The following is an 18986-nucleotide window of genomic DNA, read 5'->3' on the forward strand; positions in this document are numbered from 1 at the left end:
CAAAAGTACAGAGTCACTGAAACTTCTTTAAGATTTAAGAAGAGTTTCAAATCGAATCACATACATGACAATTTTATCACATTTTGATTCACGCATTTTTCTATAAAAAAAACTGTCAAAATATGTATTTAAACTTAATCATGAACAGACACTTCTATAACTTCTATACGCGTATAATTTTCGTACCTATACAAAAGGCCCTCAGCTCTGATAACTATATATATATCTTATTGGCTTCACCACCAAAGCAGTTGGCCGCGCATTTGCTTTGAATTCTAAAGCTGGAAGATGATGAAGAAGATTTGTTTCGAGCATAGAATTTTCCTTGAAACTTGTATAGTAGTTCGTGAGCTTCAGTGGAGGGGAGAGGATAGGAGAGGAGAGACAGGGAGACAAGTTGGTTTTTATTTTATTGGGTTTGGGATGTATAGGGTTTAGGGTCTTTGCCTTATGGATATTGGAAAGAGAGGAGAGAGAGAGAGAGAGAGGGAGAGATTGTAGTTGTAATCCAAGGCAATCACTCTGTATCTCAAACGACTCAATATTTTTTAGGGGAAGCAATGATTTTAGGATCATTCTTGATGCATGGTTAATTTGTATAGGAAAATTACTTTGCATATTATTGAATCTGTAATCTATACCATAGTCTCTCAATTTGTATATCACTATTATATTGAGTTTTTTTTTTAATAAACTGAGATGGAGGATTTGGATTCAGGACTATGTTCTTGATTTTGATAGTCTCACCTTATCTTGTTATGGCAAGAGAGATCATTGCCACTTGTTTCTTTCCATAACTATACATTCAAATGTCACCTCGTGTTTCTTATTTATTAACATGACACTTTTTATGTTAATGCGGTCTAGCCTAGTGAAAAATAACATTGACTTACAGATTAATAGTCTTAGGTTCAAACCTCCATGGCACGATGATAGTGAGTGTGTGAGAAACCTCATTCAGACTACCGCTTATATATATATATTTTTAAATAAAAAATATTTTTGAACACCGGAGTTAGAGTGGAAAAACATAGAATTATCACCTATGGCTAATCAAAGAAGTTCCTTATAATCAAATAAAATATTTTATTGAAGCTTTATTAAAGGGATCAAAATATGATTTAAAAAAATCAAATTATTAGCCAAAAAAATGTCAAGGAACTATTAAAAAACATGAAATAAGAGTAAAGTTGAGGAGAGAGACAAGAGAAAGAGATGAGAGAGAATATTATTTTAGTGGGACCCAGACAAAAACGCCAACATTAATAACGCACCAACACCCATATTTTTCTACCAAAAGCAAACCTAATACATTACATACGTCCACTGTATACATTTCATCCTCACATACTGGTGAGTCTTGAGTCTGTCAACGGCCCAAAAGTTAACGCCTTTTGTTTTTGTTTTTGGCTTTTCTTTGCTTCTTCAGCCGAAGGCCAGCAAATTCTGCTCTTTTTTCTCACTTCTTTCTCTTTGACCCATTGCACAACTCCTTCATTCCATTTCACAACTGGGTTTCTTTTTCTTTTTCCTTTTCCTTTTCTGTTTGTCAGTTTCAACATTTTATTCTTTTGTTTTTTGTTAATATTTTGTATTATCTGTGAGTGGTGGCAAATTGAGAGCAACAGGTACCGTTAAAGTAAATTCTTACTTTCTTTTTGGGGTTCCTCAAAATTCATTTTTATTTTTGGCTTTTGGGTTACAGAGAGGGAAACACTCTTCTCTGAAAAGCTCTCTCCTTTTCTTGTATTTCTAGTCTTCTTCCACTCTCTAGTTTGGTAGTGCTAGGGTTTTTGGTTTGCTTTGGGCGGTGGGTTTGGTCTGAATTGGGAAGTTATGGTGAGAAAACATGGATGGCAACTACCTGCTCACACCTTCCAGGTACTTACATGTCTTCTCTAGTCCAGACTTGTATCTCATCTCTTCATATCAATGTCTGTTTATGTTTTTGTATATTGATTAGGGTCTGCTTAAACCGCTTAGTTGCTGATGTGGGTTTCTCTCAGAAGGGCTAATTATAGTCTGATCCCTGTTCTGAGTGTGGGGTTTCGTTAGTGAATTCGTGTAAAAGGACAAATCTTTATGGCCATCATTATTTCTCCAACTGTTAGTTAGGTCCTTGAGGTCTGCTTTTACCTTTTTTTGGGGGGAGTATTGGGATGGGATTATGCAGTCGTGGGTTCCCAAGTAAGAGAAAAAAGTAGGAAAAGCTCAAATGCTTGAGTTTATGCTTGTTTAGGCTGTTTAAACTTGAACCTAGCAAGGCAGCATTTGTTCATTTTCCTTTTGCCTATATATCTACCCATTTTCTGGACACCGGATTATCTCTTTCTTGTTAATTTATCATGATTTTTTTTAATTATTTGTTAATCGAGTTGTCACCTAAACTGTGTTTTTTACTTGGCAGGTTGTCGCTATTACCGTATTCTGCTTGTTAGTGGTTGCGTTCTATGCTTTCTTTGCGCCTTTCCTTGGAGGCCATATCTGGGAATATGTTTTGATTGGAAGTTACTCTCCAGTGGTATGTGAAATTCTTTAATTTAAGGTTTTCATATAGGTCCAAATTTGATTTATATTTTTTTCAAAGATAAAAAATTTAATGGGGCCAAACTAGACTAGATTTTCTAGAGTTCAAAATTGATTCTCTATGCCAGTCGCTTCTTATAATACTTTAGCCTTTAGCACAATTCATCAGAATCATAACTAATTTCATTTCTTCTAGATAGATTTAGCTTTTTATGTCTGATGGTATTCCCATAATCTTGTCATGGCATTTCAGGCACTGCTTGTCTTCATTCTTTACGTTCGATGCACTGCAATAAATCCTGCAGATCCTGGCATTATGTCCAAGTTTGACAATGGAGCAACAAATAGTATCAATCCAAATCATAGGTTATCAGCAAAAGACTTGCCTAGAAAATTTGATGAAACCACCACTGGGCATTCTTCTCCATCATCAGTTTCCAGAAGTTCTTTAGCAGGAGCTAACTCTAGTAGGAAAGGCTCAGTAGGAGAACTAGGGGGTGTAAATATTGTAGCAGAACCCACAACCAGGAAATGTTGCATAGGTGGAATCTTCTGTGCATTGTTTGTACACGAAGACTGCCGCAAACAACAGGAAGGTGCAGCTGAAAGTCAAGGTGGTGAAGATGCTTTGTTCTGCACATTGTGCAATGCTGAGGTATTGCATTATGACAAGCATACTATCATAATTTATCAGTTTAAACATTCATTACTTCTAGTCATTTTAGTTTCTCATATGCTTCTTTATCAAGCTAAATGCTCCTAGCATTTTGTATTGTAAGTTGTGAAGCTGCTTCATTTCCCAGGAAGAAGCTATAGAAATGCTTTAAGTTATGATCTCAGTATACTCTCTCTCAATAGATTCTTGGCAGTTGAGTTGGGTACATTATTTGGTGCAAAATGAATCATATGATCTATAGAAGCGACCATACTCTGATAATAGCTTGAGCAATCAAGGTTTATAAAATCTTGTTTCTTTACTACAATGAATACTTTTCATGCTGCAGGTCCGCAAGTTCAGCAAGCACTGTAGAAGTTGTGATAAGTGTGTGGATGGCTTTGATCACCACTGTCGGGTATTTTTCATGTTGTTTGATGTATTGTGCAACTTGTTTTGGGTTGACCTATCTTAATATTATCTCTACAAAAGTAACCTCAATATATTACATGGCTGCAGTGGCTTAACAATTGCGTGGGACACAAAAATTATGTTACTTTTATCTGTTTGATGGCCACCAGTCTTCTTTGGGTAGGTATTGCAGTCTGATAACTATCATGTGCAGTAATAATCTTTGGTACTAAAGATGCTCGCTCTCTGCCCATTTTGGTTCAGCTTGTCATTGAAGCTGGAGTTGGTATTGCTGTCCTCGTGCGCTGCTTTGTTAATAAGAGAAGCATGGAGGCAGAAATTATTGATAGACTTGGAAATGGTTTCACTCGTCCCCCGTTTGCAACAGTTGTGGTACATCTTATTCTTTAAATGCTCTAAACTAAAGTTAGCTTCCTAATCTTTTGCCGGTATCAATAGAAAAATTGCTGTGCTAACTTTGGGTCTCACTTTGTGTAGACTGTATGTACAGCAGTTTCTGTGCTGGCATGTGTTCCACTTTGTGAACTATTCTTCTTCCACATGATACTGATTAGGAAGGTCAGTGCCTTTGGTTATTGAACTCATTTCCATGATGCTAAGTGTAGTAAAGGAGCTTAAGGGAGAGCTTTTATTATATTTCAAGTGATATAATCTTATTTTCTGAATTTTAAATTTGAATTAGGGTATTACAACCTATGAATATGTTGTGGCAATGCGAGTCATGAGTGAGGAACGTGGACAATATGTAGATGAGGCTTTCAATAATTTCGCGAACTCTTTTCGGAACTCCCCAACAGGATCTGCTACAACTGGCTTGAGTGGTGGGAGTTCTTTAGGTCTGCAATACAAGGGTGCATGGTGTACCCCTCCAAGAGTATTTGTGGATTATCAGGTACTTTAGTATTCACTTTATATCTTAATTTACTCTTAGTGAAAGGCATTGACAGTGGTTCAAATCAAACTAACTTTAGGCTTCAAATACCCATCTTTGACCTGTGGTTTAATATGTTTTTAGAACTAGATATTGACAAGATGATTAATTGCACTGTTCTTGGGTGGAACAGTTTGGTTCCAGTTGATATTTTACAACTTATGGAACAGAGAGTAAATGCAACAAACAAGATGTAATCAGCAAATCCATATCTAATTATGTGGGGGCTGAAACTTGGTATCTTTTTCTTTTCTTTTCTTCGCACTGTTTTTTTTTGGTCAGTTTCTTCCCACTGTTTCTCTAATGGTCAGGCCCATGATGCTCCCATATGGTCTGAGGTTCGAAACCCTCAAAGGTACCTACCTAGCTATTTGCTAGTCTTTCCTGCCTCCCAAAGATTGTAGGTTTCGGCTGGGGGGCCCAGTTTCAGAGCTGCGTCCGCAAAGCAGATTGGTGGATTTCTGGGTGTAATGGCCTTTTTTTGAACTTATCCAAGCGTAGTTAAAAGAACTACATTGTTGTTTAATCCTTCGTCTTTTCTTCATGTCCATATTTCAATCTGCTCAAGTATGAGGAGTTATTATCTGGATGCTGTACATTTGAGTTTTTTTGCTTGATCCAAATGATGGCTTAAATAGTACAATTAATGTTTTCTATTGATCTCACAAGGAATAATTTTTTCAAAATTTTCTTCCCATTTTCTTGCCCTTCAAATCTTCTTCCTTTCTCAATTATTTTTCTTTCCTCATTAGTGGCTTTTAAGAATGGGTACAGGAATTGCCAGCATGGACCCACAACTAGTTTTCTGTCTTCTGTTTGATATTATATCTTTTTTTTTTCCTCTGGGAGAAGAAAACTTTGTATATTTTACACTTGACACATTTTACACTTGACACGAGCTTTGCTTCATTAGGATGAAGTTGTACCACATTTGGAGCCTGGAATGGTCCCATCAACTATTGATCCGGATGCAACTGGAATTACAGAAAGGGAGCAGAAAGGTCCTAAAAGGCCTGTTCGCATTAGTGCTTGGCAGCTTGCAAAGTTGGATTCCAGTGAGGCCATGAGAGCAGCAGCCAAAGCCAGGGCATCATCCTCTGTTCTACGACCACTTGATAAACCTGACCTTGAACTTAGCTCAAGTGGCAATATGAGTGTGAGAAGTAGTGTAAGCACTGACACAGGGGCAAATAAAGAGATTAAGAACGAGTTGAGGTTGTCAAGAAATTCCTTTGCTCCAAGTCAAGGTAGCCGAGACGAGTATGAAACTGGGACTCAAAGCATAAGTAGCTTCAGTAGTCCAAGCCATGTTCATGAAGCGGTCACACTTAGCCCTCTACCACAGGGAGGTCTGGGACGTTTTAGTGCAGCCACTTCAGTCCCCAGCTTAGTTCCTGACCGTCCATTAACTTCCAAGGCAACATTGCCTAATGTCAGCTTGGGATTTGATGAAAAGATTATGCAGAGGGGAAGTACTACTGATCCATTGCTGCTGTCAGCTCCAGCTTCTTCTCTTTTCAGAGATGTCAGAAGGACATCCGTTGTTTGGGACCAAGAAGCAGGGAGGTATGTCTCAGTTCCTGTATCAGCTTCTGAAGCTCGAAACAGGTTATCCACACAAACAGGTTTTTCAAATCCTAATGCAGAAGCAAGCAGTTATAGTAGAAGGCCAGTTATTCCACCACAGGAACCTTCATCTTCTGCAGTGAAGACTCCAGTGCAACAAACAGAAAAACTGATGTACACAGGGGATTCTATATTCTTTGGCGGCCCGCTTTTGGGTGCACCAGTTAGGGAAAATTTGAAAAATGAAAGGGATTTGGGTTCAAGAGAGGGCCAAGAGAGGGTGGGACTGAACTTGCCTAGGGAGTCTAGATTCAGACGAGATTCTGCCTCGAACCAGCTTCCTGTGTTTGTCCCAGGGGGTTTTGAGAACAACCCTTCTTTTGGTTCCGGTTTGAAGTAGTGTTACACTTATGGGCTGAAAGTTCTGACAAATGCATGTAAATTTCTTCCTCCTCTTGCCAGGATTGTGTTTTGGAGGAATATGCAAGTCTGGAACCAATGATGGGAGCTAAGCTTGATCCCTTTGACCTGACTGCTTGAAATTGTTACAAACAGAGTTCTCTTACAGGGTTGGAGCAGTTTCTTTGATGAAATTCCGATTTAACGCACCGGCTTTAGCTGAGGTTTGTAAATGAGGCGATCTTAAGAAGTGTTTCTTGCGCTTTCTTGACATTGTAGCCAAAGGATTTGTCTAACGGAGCTCCATTTATACTCTGAATATTTTTGTTATTAGCAATGTATCTTCCCACTATTGAGCTGGAACATGTATGTAAATCTATCTTTTTAGATTCATCCCATTTTTACTTCCCCACCTTCTTTTGCTATCGAACTTTGTTGATGTTATCAAATCTCCAAATCCCATTGTTTTGGTTGCTTTGCTTTTTGTTGTCGTTCATTGCATTGTCGTCAAACTTCCAAGCCTGTCTCAGCTCACCAGCGTTAACACCAGCGTCCTTTCATGATTTCTTAACCAAACATAATGAATTATAAAAGCACAACATTAAATAAATGACAAATAATTTGGAGGAATCACCACTGGCTTAGAGTAACCCAGCTCCTAAAAATGATTTACAAAGAGGTTTTGCCGGTCGACACCGATTGTAGACCCGATGACATACAACAAGTTGCGTTGCGAGATTACCAATCTGAATCGTCATTTCATAAATTCTTTTAGTATAAATACAAAAAGTTAAGTTGTGGGATTGTCAATATGACATAGATTCTTGTATTCTTGTTTAAATATATAATCTAGCAATATGACATCCGAAAGTGACTAATGAATGAGCAATTTCCTCCAACTCCATTATCAGACTTAGAAGATTCTTACAAATATAGAATCACAGCATCTCCAAAGGAGTAAACAAATGAAATAGGCAAAATTATACTATAACAACCTAAGTGGCATATTGACTGCCCATTTGCCTCATAAAAAAAATTAATCACTCCAAGCAACTAGGCAATGCAAGTGTACAACTCATTATTATATTTTACATTTACATTGTTTTTTTGGTCGAAATACTTTACTATTATATTTTATAGAAAGTAGGTGAGAGAGTGGAAATGATGATATTTTATTATAAAAAGCAAGTAGGGCATAATATACCTCTTTTTTTGGTCGAAAGGGTATAATATACCTCTTCACTTTGAAGTAGGCAATATTGCCTTGTTAGGGAGAGTATGTATATTTTGCCTACTCATTTATCCATTCCCTTACTAAAAACCTTACATGTAATGGGGATAACATTATTTTGCTATTCTTGACCAATAATACAATGATACGTGAAAAATTTATCCTGTGTATCATTGCATTATTGAACGGAGATAGCAAAAAGTGTTATCCCTATTACATAAGAGTTTCTCTCCTTACCTTGGAACATGAAAATACTAATATGACAAGGCAAATCTTATATGCCTACTCTTTTGCCTCTTCCTTTAGAGATGCTCAGCTGCATAATTGTTTGTACACATCAAGTCTAGGTATTTTTGGCAGACAAGGTGACGGGGCTCCATCACACCAGTCAATGTTCAATGAAAATATGCAAAGAAAAGAAAAGAAAAAAAGTAGCAGAACAGAAGGCCTCTCTAAAATGAACCAAATGGGAAATATTTGTTAATGGTGTGTCGAGATGAGTCACAGTTGGTGAGTTTTCTTTTATTACAACCTGTCAAACTTGCAGTAGCTTAGCATTTCGCAAGTGATGTCCTTATCATGATTCATATATGGAGGGGCCAGTTGAGGTTGGGCCCATTTGGATCAAACACTACACAACCTTAAAAACATGAAACACGATCAAAGGCTATTTTTAGGCAATTTTATTTTATCCACGTAACAAAAATAAAAAGTACTACGAAAATATACAGTGTTGCAATTGCCAAGTTGCCCTAGGACAATCTAATTCAAGAGCAGTTCAACTTAAAAACAACCTAATTCCATAACTGTTTGAATATATTCAGAAGAAAAAATCATACAGCATGATACCATGAATATAACGATATTTCCGTTCAACTATCCGTTGAGATAAGAAAATATATGTGGTGATATTTTGTGTTAATCATTATGGCAAGCTTAGGTATATAATAATTTCGATACCAAACCTTTCTGTATCAAGACCTGATTTACTATATATATATATATATATATATATATATATATTTTTTGTATCTGACTAATTTCACAAGAAAATGGGGAAAACCCATGAGATAATGATTTTGTTCGTCAAATGTCATATATATCTTTTGTTAGGACAGACAGAGGATGAGAATCTTGGGAATTTTGGATTATTGTATACGACAAGAAGATAAGAGTAAGCAAAGGCTGTTTCAGTCTTTGTGCAACTTCAAGATATAAAATTCAAAATGATATCTGTTGAATAATTGAATGCATTTTCTAGGGCAATGCGTTTCTTTCGTCATTATCAAATGTATAAAAGCTTTCTTTTTTTATCAATTAATAAGCTCAATTGTTGGCCAGATCCTACTTTTGCGTATTAACAACTCACAGTAATTCACTAACCTTTTGCTTTATATATATAGATAAATTATATATTTTTTTTTATATTTGAGCATGCACATTAAAAATATGAATTTAAAATAAGAGCAAGGTTTCACTCTGTAAAAGCTCCTGTACTTTGCATTACACATTTTAGTATGAGTTGGTTTTGCAATACTTTCCTCCTTACCATGTAAGTAAGAGCTCTTATATTCATATCAATAGCAGTGATAGTAGGACATGTGTGCATAATTTTTGTTTTCTGTGTGTTTTTGATAAATTATTTTTGTATATGTGACAAATTTCGATTCGCATAGAAAAATAGTATCTCTTTATAAGAAAGAAGGCAACCAGTATCCTTCTAGTTTTTAATAATTATATATGTACAAGTTTCAAGTACTCGATGTTGCAGCATTTGGTGTAGGTTAATATACAGAAAGATATTGCGGGAACTTCTCCAATAATAGACCTTTTCACCCCACACACACACATGGTAGAATTCAATTCTCACTTTTCTTCTTTTGAAAATGACGGGTTTTTTCTTTGAAGAGTCATTTAGATGTGAACGTAAAAGACTTTGATTTTAAGCTATGTTTAATAGTAGCAAATGATTCTTTTTTTCCTTTTTATTTATTTTGGTGGGAAAGCAATCCCACATTTGGGGAGTCAGAGAAAATTTGAAGATTCCACTTTCTCCTCCACTTGCATGTAAATAAATATAGAAAGAAAAAAAGTGTGGTAAATGAAGCGTATTTGGACATATTTGGCCAGTCATTTACATCATTGCCGGCACGCTCAACAGTTTTAAGTACAGAAGAAACCAAGGCAGGTTCTTCCCACTCAGAGTCATAGTCTCAGTCTCTGTCCACTACAAAGCTTGTTTTGTTGTAGATAAAGAGAAAGCAAAAAGATGGGTTTTAATCGCCTTCTTGGATCCAATCTCAGAACCCAGGTATCAAATCTCAAATACCCATTTGGGGTTGTGTTTGTTTTATGATTGCTTTGTTCAGTATTTGTTGTGGAACTTTGAAAAAGAAGTTACAGAGTATGAATACTTTGTGCATTTGGTTCTTGAATCATTTCATTCAGTTCATCATCATAGAGTTTTGATAAATTTTCAATCTTTTGGCTTTGATCAGTTTGTTGATATTTTCCTGCTTAAAGTCTTTCGCTTCTTGGCGGAAATGTTGGAAAAGATAAAACTTCAATTGCCCTTTTGACTTTTCATGCCTTATCCGAATCCTTGAAACTTTGTATTTCTTACTCGGTTTGTGGATCGACGTTTGTTTAAATTGTTCTTTAATCATCTTTCTTTCTTTATCAAAGCCAAAACCAAAAGAAAAAAAAGAAAAGCCGAGGAGGGAGAGACCACAAATTGCATTTAAACTTTTTGACGTTCTGTTTGGTTGCTGAGAAAATGTTGGGAAAAGTAAGGACTTTAGTTCAGTATCTCCAACTCGTTTTAATTTTCCAATTGCTATCATACACAAGGTTTTCTACCGTAGAAGATTGCAACAAACTACCCTTGTTTTCTTGGTTACTTTGTTACAGTTTTATCACTGGCTATGTCTTTTATTTTTGTATTTATTATGTTATATGAATATATTTCCTCCATTTTGGTTTTGCAAGTTCAGTTCTGAAAGCCATTTTGTTGCTAAATGTTGTAAACAAAAAGAGATCAAAATTTCAGTTTTAAGTATACGGAAACCAGGAAACTAGTAGGAAGCATAGTAGAACTAATTGTACCAGCTGATATGACCTCTGTCTCATAAAGTGTTCGTTAATATGGTCAAAGTAAAAAACTTTATTATTACTACTTCCTTGTTGATGCTGAGAATGGCCTTCACCTTGAAGATTTATTTTTCTAATAAAATAATGGTCCCATTCGCGATGATGAGTTTTGTACATATGATTTTGTAATTAATATATCTGTCTTTCTTGTTTACAGCTACGTTCATGTACAAAATATGTTGCTGCTTCTAGAAGTCCACAGGAGCATCTCTTTCTGGTTCCCTTTCTGTCCCGGTCCTACAGTACAGGGTCACCTTTGCAAAAGGAAGAACCAATAACTGATGAGAAAGGTCTAGGGTAGGTGGTCTTTTACACTTAATTATCTACACTTAACCTCCCTCTGTGTGCACACTTATTTGTGTATGATAATGTATATTTTCATGCATGTGTATCTTATTTGCACACTTATTTGTATATGATAATGTCTATTTAACCTCCCTCTGCGTGCACACTTATTTGTATATGATAATGTATATTTTGATGCATGTGTATCTTATTTGTGATTTTGCATCTGTACTGTTCTGGTAGTGTACTTGTGTAATAGCCTAGACATTTGTATGTGTGCACAAGAGATTCCAATCTAATATGTACTTAATTGTTGACACATACTAACTCAGGTTCAAGGGGCATGATATGCTTGCGCCCTTCACAGCTGGGTGGCAGAGTGCTGATTTGCATCCTCTGATTATAGAAAAGTCTGAGGTAAACTTCTTAGTTGTGTCCTTGAATTGGCCTAACATTGTCTCTGTGAAAATAGAAGTAGCTCAGGTGTACAATCATTGTATGTGCTTTCTCATTTTCAAAGCTTATTTTTTCGAAGTCAAGTAACAGAGTTGATTTTTGATTTCAGGGTAGCTATGTTTATGACATCAAAGGGAAGAAGTATCTTGATGCTCTTGCTGGTCTATGGTGCACAGCATTAGGTAAAAGATTTGCTTCCCATTACTATTTCTTTCTCAGCTTGAATGTGTTGCTTTGTCTTTATTATCCTACTTCTTAAGACTGTTTCTTTGATTTTTATATTACTGGGTCACTTGAAACAGCCACAATTACCTCACAAAAAGTACTGAATATCTCTCCAACTGCATTTCTCATCATTATGTTTCTTGCACACCCTGCTTTTGAATAAGACTATTTGCACTTGTCACCTTTGACCTCCTTTATCAGCATGTATAGATCCTAAGCTACCCCTACTATCTCGCTTACAGCTTTGCCTGGCCTGACTATTGGAAGTTAGTTATGTTTATTTGTCAAAAATAGGTGTTGAAGAAATTTCGAAGTCATCCATGTTCATGTGTATATATGAAAGCACTTGAATTCATATTTTTTATTGTTAAAATTTGCAGGTGGAAATGAACCTCGCCTAGTTGCTGCTGCAACTCAACAGTTGAATACCTTGCCATTTTACCACTCCTTTTGGAATCGTACTACTAAACCATCTTTGGTATTCATATTTTTTCATAACTTCCTTGTTTTTATATGTAAATCTGCAAATTTCGATTACTGCTGCTGCTACATGCATGCCATGTCATTTCTAAGTTTAAGCTAGAAATGTAAGGAATTTTGTTGTATTATTTAGAAAAACCTTGCTTCATAACTTTGCTCCCTCTTACACTGTTGCTATATATGTTGTATGTGCCAGATAGTTGAATGGATACCTTCTTAAGATACTTGCCTGTGATATTCAGTAACAAACTTTATTTTACAGGACTTGGCAAAAGAACTTCTAGAAACTTTTACAGCTACAAAAATGGCAAAAGCCTTCTTTACTAATAGTGGATCCGAAGCCAATGATACTCAGGTTTGATTAGTTTCTATGAGAACATTTATTTAAATGCAGTTTCCAATTTATATAAGATGGAAAAGTGAATTTATCCCGTTACATGATAACAATGATGTTGCATTTCAATCATGATTGCTGAGAGAATAGCATTTATCAATTAATACAATGTATGGGGATAAAATAACCAAACTGAAGTACGTCAGTATCATTCTTGTTATCATGGAACTGAAACTATGGAAGACTTACTTGTACTTATCTAATTTGATTCCGTGTAATTATCAAATGATAATTCAAAACTTGAAAATCTTATGAACACCCAAAGTTTTGAAAATGCTTCAGTTGCCTGAATACCAAGTCCTGTGAATTTAACGAGTGGAATTGCATTGTTTGGTCAGGAGTTCAAAGATGATATTATAGAAATCAATGACCAGTTTGTCTATAAAGTTATTATCAGGTTTAAGTACTTTTTGTTAGAACTCTATACATAATGTCTTTATATTTACTTGAAATATTTGCTTTGTAGGTGAAGCTAGTTTGGTATTATAATAATGCACTTGGGCGCCCAGATAAAAAGAAATTCATAGCTCGACACAAATCGTATTTTCAACTTACTCAACTCATTTTGTTTTCTCTTTATTTCCTCTAGTCATTGTACCCAAGTCCTTTGATGTTATCTTTGCATCCTGACAGGTACCATGGTTCAACTTTAATAGCCGCAAGCCTTTCTGGGTAGGATAAATATTCTAGTGAATTTCTAAGGAAAGATCACCCTTCAGTCCATTGACTCTAAATTTCTTTTCACAGCCTTCCAGCTTTGCATCAAAAATTTGATCTTCCAGTTCCATTTGTATTGCACACTGACTGCCCACATTATTGGCGCTATCACCTTCCAGGTCTAGTTTTACACTGGTCTAATCTTTGAGATTTATTTTGACCAATTTATTGAACTTTAGCTTGATAATGGATATGCCAGGTGAGACAGAGGAGGAGTTCTCTACCAGATTAGCCAATAACTTGGAGAATCTTATCCTCAAAGAGGGACCAGACACAGTGAGTTATTCAAATATCATTTCTGGAATCCTTCTAGAAATGCAGAGAATACTTTGTGTTTGTGACATGGTATGTTTGTTATTTTCAGATAGCTGCGTTCATCGCTGAACCTGTCATGGGAGCAGGAGGTGTGATACTTCCCCCTGCAACTTATTTTGAGAAGGTGAGCTTTAGCGATAAAAAAAGCATGAAATAAATCCAAATTTTCGTGCTCAGGTTCTCACCTTGTCAGCATGAAAGACCAGTTTGATAACACAGCTCCTGCTACGAGCTCCTCTCAGACATTGTTTCTATAAGTTGTCAATGTATTTATGGCGTTGATATGGTTTTGAAGTACAAGATCCAGACTTCATATATATGAAATCTATTAAGGATAAAAGGCTCGCATGTTCTGCTTTAGTGTTGCTTTATTTCAGTGTGGCGATTGGTGCTAATTAAAAAACAAAAAGAAACTTAAAAAGATCTTTGTAATGGACAAGCATTTCCTGTTTGATGCAGGTTCAAGCTATTGTGAAGAAATATGACATTCTATTTATTGCTGATGAGGTATATGTTATACTTTTCTTTAATGTAACCTGATGTTTTGAGTAAGCTTTATATGTTTCTTGTTAAGCTTACGTTTTATTTGTTTACTTTTTAAGGTAATCTGTGCATTTGGAAGGCTTGGGACAATGTATGGGTGTGACAAATACAACATCAAACCGGACCTTGTATCTGTAGCAAAGGTAAAATGAGATTATCTATGAATACAGAGCTGCTCGCTCACATCCCAGACAATGTTCATTTTCTCATCACTGTAGTGTTGGATGTCCCAGGCACTTTCTTCTGCTTATATGCCAATAGGTGCTGTTCTTGTGAGTCCAGAAGTTTCAGATGTCATACACTCCCAAAGCAGCAAGCTTGGTATGTTGGTAACTAATCAAATTCCAATAAAAGTTATTATTCTTGAGTGACACGATTTCTTTTGTGCCAGGTTCTTTTTCTCACGGGTTTACATATTCTGGACACCCTGTATCCTGTGCGGTTGCAATTGAAGCACTCAAGATCTACAAGTATGTTCTTATTTGCCCAACCCAAAATATTTGAAAGCAAAGGTGTCTTGGTTTCAACTTCCAAGGATTCAAACCAATTAGGTTCAGAATCTGGAGGAAACAGGATTGATCTCATACTGACTAAATCACCAATCTTTTAGTGAACTCTGTAACATATCTGAAAGAAAAAGAGTAGGGTATAAAGCAGATGACTCTGGATCATCCAGTTTCACTTTGATGCTTCACGGGTTTCTACCATCAGCATCTTATTAAAAAATGGACCAATTTCAATTAACTAAGTTGCCCTTTGATTGATATAAATCATCTTTGATTGACCTGCCTATGTTGGCATGACTTGTGTTAGAAATTTAGATAGAGCTTGGTGGGTCCACTGCAGTCCAGCTTACTTCTACCTGCTTTTGTTTTTTTTTTTAAATACTGAACAATAACCATTTCACGTGTTTGTAGGGAACGAAATATTGTTGATCAAGTAAACAGCATTTCGCCAAGGTTCCAAGATGGTATAAAAGCCTTCTCTGATAGTCCCATTATAGGGGAGGTAAGTCTTGTTACACAGTTTTTACACTATATAGGTCAGCAAGAGAAATAACAATCACTAAGATATTTACATGGTATTCCTTATGTCGTTATGCAGATACGGGGAACTGGATTGATCCTTGGTACAGAATTTACAGACAACAAGTCACCTAATGATCTATTCCCTCCGGAATGGGGTAAGTCCCATCTTTCTTTCTATCGAGGGAAAATGAAGTAGACTTCATCTAGTATGAATATGTTTGGCTTTTCTGGGAAACCTATCAAGGAACCAGTCAAGCAGGTCTAAACCTCATGGGGCTGGTGTGGAGAGAGGATGCGTATAATGGTCTAATCGTGTGCTAACTGACATTTTATTTTGTGATATCTGCCTGGTCATTCATTGGTGTGGTGGCCAGAAGGCATTGTTTCTGTTATATTATAGGCTCTGTTTATGGCCAAACAAATTCTTCCTTGTTTTTCTTGCTGATACTCCTTGATGATATCCATCACAGGTGTAGCTGCATATTTTGGAGCCCAATGTGAGAAGCATGGAATGTTAGTACGCGTTTCCGGCGATAATATAATGATGTCTCCACCATTTATCATGACTCCTAATGAGGTTGACGAGGTAGGCCCATTCCTCAATCTGTTCCAATCTCCCCCTTAAAATGGAACAATACTCGTCTCATTTTTTAGATGAAATGCTTGCTTAAATCACATCCAAGGTTTGAAGAAGCTTGAAGAACATGCTAACTAGAACCTTTTTTTTATATATTTTTTTATTTTTAAATTCCAGTTAATAAGCAAATATGGGAAAGCATTGAAGGATACTGAAACATGGGTGAAGGAGCTCAAGTCTAAGCAGAAATAATTTGTAAATGCATTAGCCGATGATGGTGAAAAATATGTACACTTCATGTAAAGCAGAGACGGTTCCTTCTTGTGTCTAGTGAGATGAATGGTATCTGAATAAAGCATCTTTTAACATTATGTTGGTGTTGGATTTCTCTCTCTTATTTTAACTATTTACATTTTAATGAACTATTATTTTACTTATTTGTTTCTTTAAAATTGAAACTAATGATTTATAAGCTGCAAATTACATGAAACAGAGGTGACCCAAATTCAAATTTGGTACACAAACTGAAATCAACATGAACAACAATTTCTGAGCATAATTTCTAAATTATAATTTCCATTTTACAACGCGTTCATTGACATATCCTCAAACCAAAAGGGCCTTTGTAATCAAAATGCAATCTTATTTGAGCATTGGTATATGCCAAAATAGCATATGGATGTTAATAATTTGCAAATTGCTGGGATTGGAATGAAGGGCAGCAGCAGCACCTTTAAAAACGTTCAAGAAGCTTTGTCTTCAACCTTTGGCTTGTTTTTCAGCTTTTCTTCTGGCCCGTTTTTCCCTAGAGCTTGGAGATGGCTTATATCCAACAATCTCGTTATCTTTCTCGTCCAAGTCCCTAAAAGATTTCTACACAGAATTTTTTAAATTAAAAAAAAAAACCGAAAATCTCAGAAAGTAATGAACAAACAACATATTAAGATATATATTTGACCCAAAAAAGATAAAAAAAGAAGAAAAGAAAGAACATAATATTAAAGATTTATTGGATAAAAGGGTACCTCGCTGAGCTCAGCAAAGCTCACAGCATAGAAGGTAACAGCTGCAGCAGCTAAAATCCCCAGAACTGGAAGAGCTATCTGCTGTATCCCATCCATGTTTCTCTTTTACTCACAAATCTCTCCTTCGTTGCTTCTTTCTAAATTTGAAAGAATATCTTCTTGGTGGATAAGGTGCATCATTTCCAGGTGTGTTTTCAACGGTGGATATAAGAACAACTCAGTGGACCACTCAAGCTACTGGAGTCAAGTTTAGCCCAACCATTCATTTTGGTGAGCATTCTCTTCGCACAGCCCACTTGTAGAGCTGCTGCCACTGGGCCATATGTATCCATGTTCTTCAAAACATTGGACTAAGATAGTTTCATACTGCCAAACTTTGTTCATGTTTTGATTTAAACTACGAATCGGAGAGAGATTCGAACTCGGGTGCAAACACACTACCCTAATAACTAGCCTAATCCTATGAAACTCTAAAACACTGTAACTCGAACATCGGCAATCCTTTGCCATTTACCATCGGAATGACCATATATGCTTAGTAATTTTTTTTTTAAATGAAGCAGAGCTATATACACATTTGCTTACAACGCCTACACCTATACACTCTAGAAAGTACCAATTTAATATGAGCTAAACAACCACAACAGACCTAATTAGGCAACTCAAATAGCACTTTAATAACATTTAAGGTTGTAATGTCAAAATTGGCAATATCTGTTTAAAACTGCAAAATGAAGGTAAAACAAGTAATCCTATTTGATGATCAAGATGCAACTTCAGAGTATTTTCAGGTTTGATAAGCAGAAAGGTTCCAACCAATGTTTTCCCTGATCAATAAGAAGAGGAAGAAAAAAAAAAGACAGCATCCTTGTACCCAAAAAGAAGAAGAAAGAAAAACCCTTTCCTAAGTGTCTTTATGTTCTGTAATGTTTGGGATCTTCTTCTTCACATACTCAGAGTACTCATCAGGATCCATCAGATTATTGAACTCATCCCTACTGCTCATCTCCACCTTCATGATCCATCCCTTTTCATATGGGCTCCCATTGACCTAAACCATCCCAATTACCAGACAGAAATTAATAAAGCAAGATTAATTACACTTACAATCAATGAAATTAGCATAATGTTAATTAATTCTTACCAAACCTGGAGAGCTAAGAAGCTCTTTGTTCACTTCAACTATGTTGCCAGAGACAGGAGAGTTAATGTCCGAGGAGGCCTTGACACTCTCAATACTCCCAACAATGGTGCCTTGTGCAACAGCAACACCAACATCAGGCAGCTCCACATATATAACATCACCCAAATGTTTCTGAGCATGTTCTGTTATTCCCACACTAGCCAACTTCCCTTCATCTTCAACCTTAGCCCACTCATGGGACTTTGCAAACTTCAAACCCTCCACAGCTACATCAGACACAGGACACAAATCTTAGAATTCATTTGAAAATTATTAGACTTTGCAAAGATAAATCATGAATTTTGAGACCAGGGTTTTCAGAATTACCAGAAGAAAAGCCTCTACAGGGAACAGACACCCTCAAAGACAAAGCAGCTCTTGTTGACCAAACCCTAGTCAATGCCATGTCTCTCTTTGTCAGGGTGTGTTACTTTACTTCAACCTGGTACTTGCAGCCCTCACTTCTCAGTGATCACGGGTGGTTTTATGGTAATTTGGAATGTGGCTGAGTGCTGTGAGTTTTGAGTTCTATGCTTCCCAGACCAAGAGGACACCTGTGCAGGAAATCTTGTGTGGAGGGCTGACGTGTCAACTATTGGTGATGGGATCACTAATGGCTCCATCCACTGCCATGATTTAGGTGGTAAAAATGAAACAATTTTTACTTTGCTTTGATTACGTAGGTATTCCTTTTTCTTTTTTTTCTTTTTTTTTTTTGGGTCAATGACGTGGGTATTCCTTATTCATGGTATAAAGCGATATTGGGGAAGGGGAATCAAACTTAAGAATTAAGATAAAAGAGTAAATGATTTTAATCATTTCAGCAACAAATTTCGTCATTGCCATAGTCTTACTTTTATTTGAGTGT

The 18986-nt window shown here is 36.3% G+C and overlaps 4 protein-coding genes across 4 annotated transcripts; 2 read left to right on the forward strand and 2 right to left on the reverse strand.

The window, feature by feature from the left end:
• Positions 1-1315: 1315 nt before the first annotated feature.
• Positions 1316-6902, forward strand: LOC110768725 (putative protein S-acyltransferase 19). The gene is made up of 9 exons (XM_021972568.2): positions 1316-1881; positions 2408-2521; positions 2780-3181; positions 3531-3599; positions 3701-3772; positions 3857-3985; positions 4091-4171; positions 4296-4505; positions 5458-6902. Exons 1-9 carry the CDS (start codon positions 1837-1839, stop codon positions 6508-6510), a joined length of 2175 nt encoding a protein of 724 aa, XP_021828260.1. The 5' UTR covers positions 1316-1836; the 3' UTR covers positions 6511-6902.
• A 2935-nt stretch (positions 6903-9837) lies between these two features.
• Positions 9838-16281, forward strand: POP2 (Pyridoxal phosphate (PLP)-dependent transferases superfamily protein). Its single transcript, XM_021972563.2, has 19 exons — positions 9838-10051; positions 11048-11187; positions 11508-11592; positions 11741-11813; positions 12237-12334; positions 12599-12691; positions 13197-13270; positions 13364-13402; positions 13478-13566; positions 13647-13723; positions 13812-13886; positions 14222-14269; positions 14365-14448; positions 14539-14626; positions 14697-14775; positions 15223-15313; positions 15410-15488; positions 15804-15919; positions 16088-16281. Exons 1-19 carry the CDS (start codon positions 10010-10012, stop codon positions 16160-16162), a joined length of 1545 nt encoding a protein of 514 aa, XP_021828255.1. The 5' UTR covers positions 9838-10009; the 3' UTR covers positions 16163-16281.
• Positions 16282-16442: 161 nt separating this feature from the next.
• On the reverse strand, positions 16443-17529 carry LOC110768722 (uncharacterized). The gene is made up of 2 exons (XM_021972564.2): positions 16936-17529; positions 16443-16783 (listed from the first exon to the last, which is right to left on the reverse strand). Exons 1-2 carry the CDS (start codon positions 17029-17031, stop codon positions 16670-16672), a joined length of 210 nt encoding a protein of 69 aa, XP_021828256.1. The 5' UTR covers positions 17032-17529; the 3' UTR covers positions 16443-16669.
• A 138-nt stretch (positions 17530-17667) lies between these two features.
• LOC110768721 (glycine cleavage system H protein 2, mitochondrial-like) lies at positions 17668-18636 on the reverse strand. Its single transcript, XM_088250418.1, has 3 exons — positions 18446-18636; positions 18080-18345; positions 17668-17986 (listed from the first exon to the last, which is right to left on the reverse strand). The coding sequence occupies exons 1-3, from the start codon at positions 18522-18524 to the stop codon at positions 17840-17842; spliced, it is 492 nt and encodes a 163-aa protein (XP_088106544.1). The 5' UTR covers positions 18525-18636; the 3' UTR covers positions 17668-17839.
• Between the last annotated feature and the right edge of the window lie 350 nt (positions 18637-18986).

This window comes from Prunus avium, chromosome 3 (assembly GCF_965620075.1).
Source record: "Prunus avium chromosome 3, drPruAviu1.hap1.1, whole genome shotgun sequence".
NCBI lineage: Eukaryota > Viridiplantae > Streptophyta > Magnoliopsida > Rosales > Rosaceae > Prunus > Prunus avium.

Bases quoted from the DNA above. Each gene is read 5' to 3' on its own strand.
- LOC110768722 (XM_021972564.2), bottom strand. From the start codon at position 17,031: ATGGATGGGATACAGCAGATAGCTCTTCCAGTTCTGGGGATTTTAGCT. The intron at 16,784-16,935 runs GTACCCTTTTAT...AATTCTGTGTAG, and splicing joins GCTTTGCTGAGCTCAGCGAG to AAATCTTTTAGGGACTTGGA.
- POP2 (XM_021972563.2), top strand. From the start codon at position 10,010: ATGGGTTTTAATCGCCTTCTTGGATCCAATCTCAGAACCCAG. The intron at 14,449-14,538 runs GTAAAATGAGAT...TGGATGTCCCAG, and splicing joins ACCTTGTATCTGTAGCAAAG to GCACTTTCTTCTGCTTATAT. The intron at 15,314-15,409 runs GTAAGTCTTGTT...GTCGTTATGCAG, and splicing joins ATAGTCCCATTATAGGGGAG to ATACGGGGAACTGGATTGAT.
- LOC110768725 (XM_021972568.2), top strand. From the start codon at position 1,837: ATGGTGAGAAAACATGGATGGCAACTACCTGCTCACACCTTCCAG. The intron at 3,986-4,090 runs GTACATCTTATT...CACTTTGTGTAG, and splicing joins CCCCGTTTGCAACAGTTGTG to ACTGTATGTACAGCAGTTTC. The intron at 4,506-5,457 runs GTACTTTAGTAT...TTGCTTCATTAG, and splicing joins GAGTATTTGTGGATTATCAG to GATGAAGTTGTACCACATTT.
- LOC110768721 (XM_088250418.1), bottom strand. From the start codon at position 18,524: ATGGCATTGACTAGGGTTTGGTCAACAAGAGCTGCTTTGTCTTTGAGG. The intron at 18,346-18,445 runs GTAATTCTGAAA...TGTCTGATGTAG, and splicing joins CTGTAGAGGCTTTTCTTCTG to CTGTGGAGGGTTTGAAGTTT. The intron at 17,987-18,079 runs GTAAGAATTAAT...GGGATGGTTTAG, and splicing joins TTCTTAGCTCTCCAGGTTTG to GTCAATGGGAGCCCATATGA.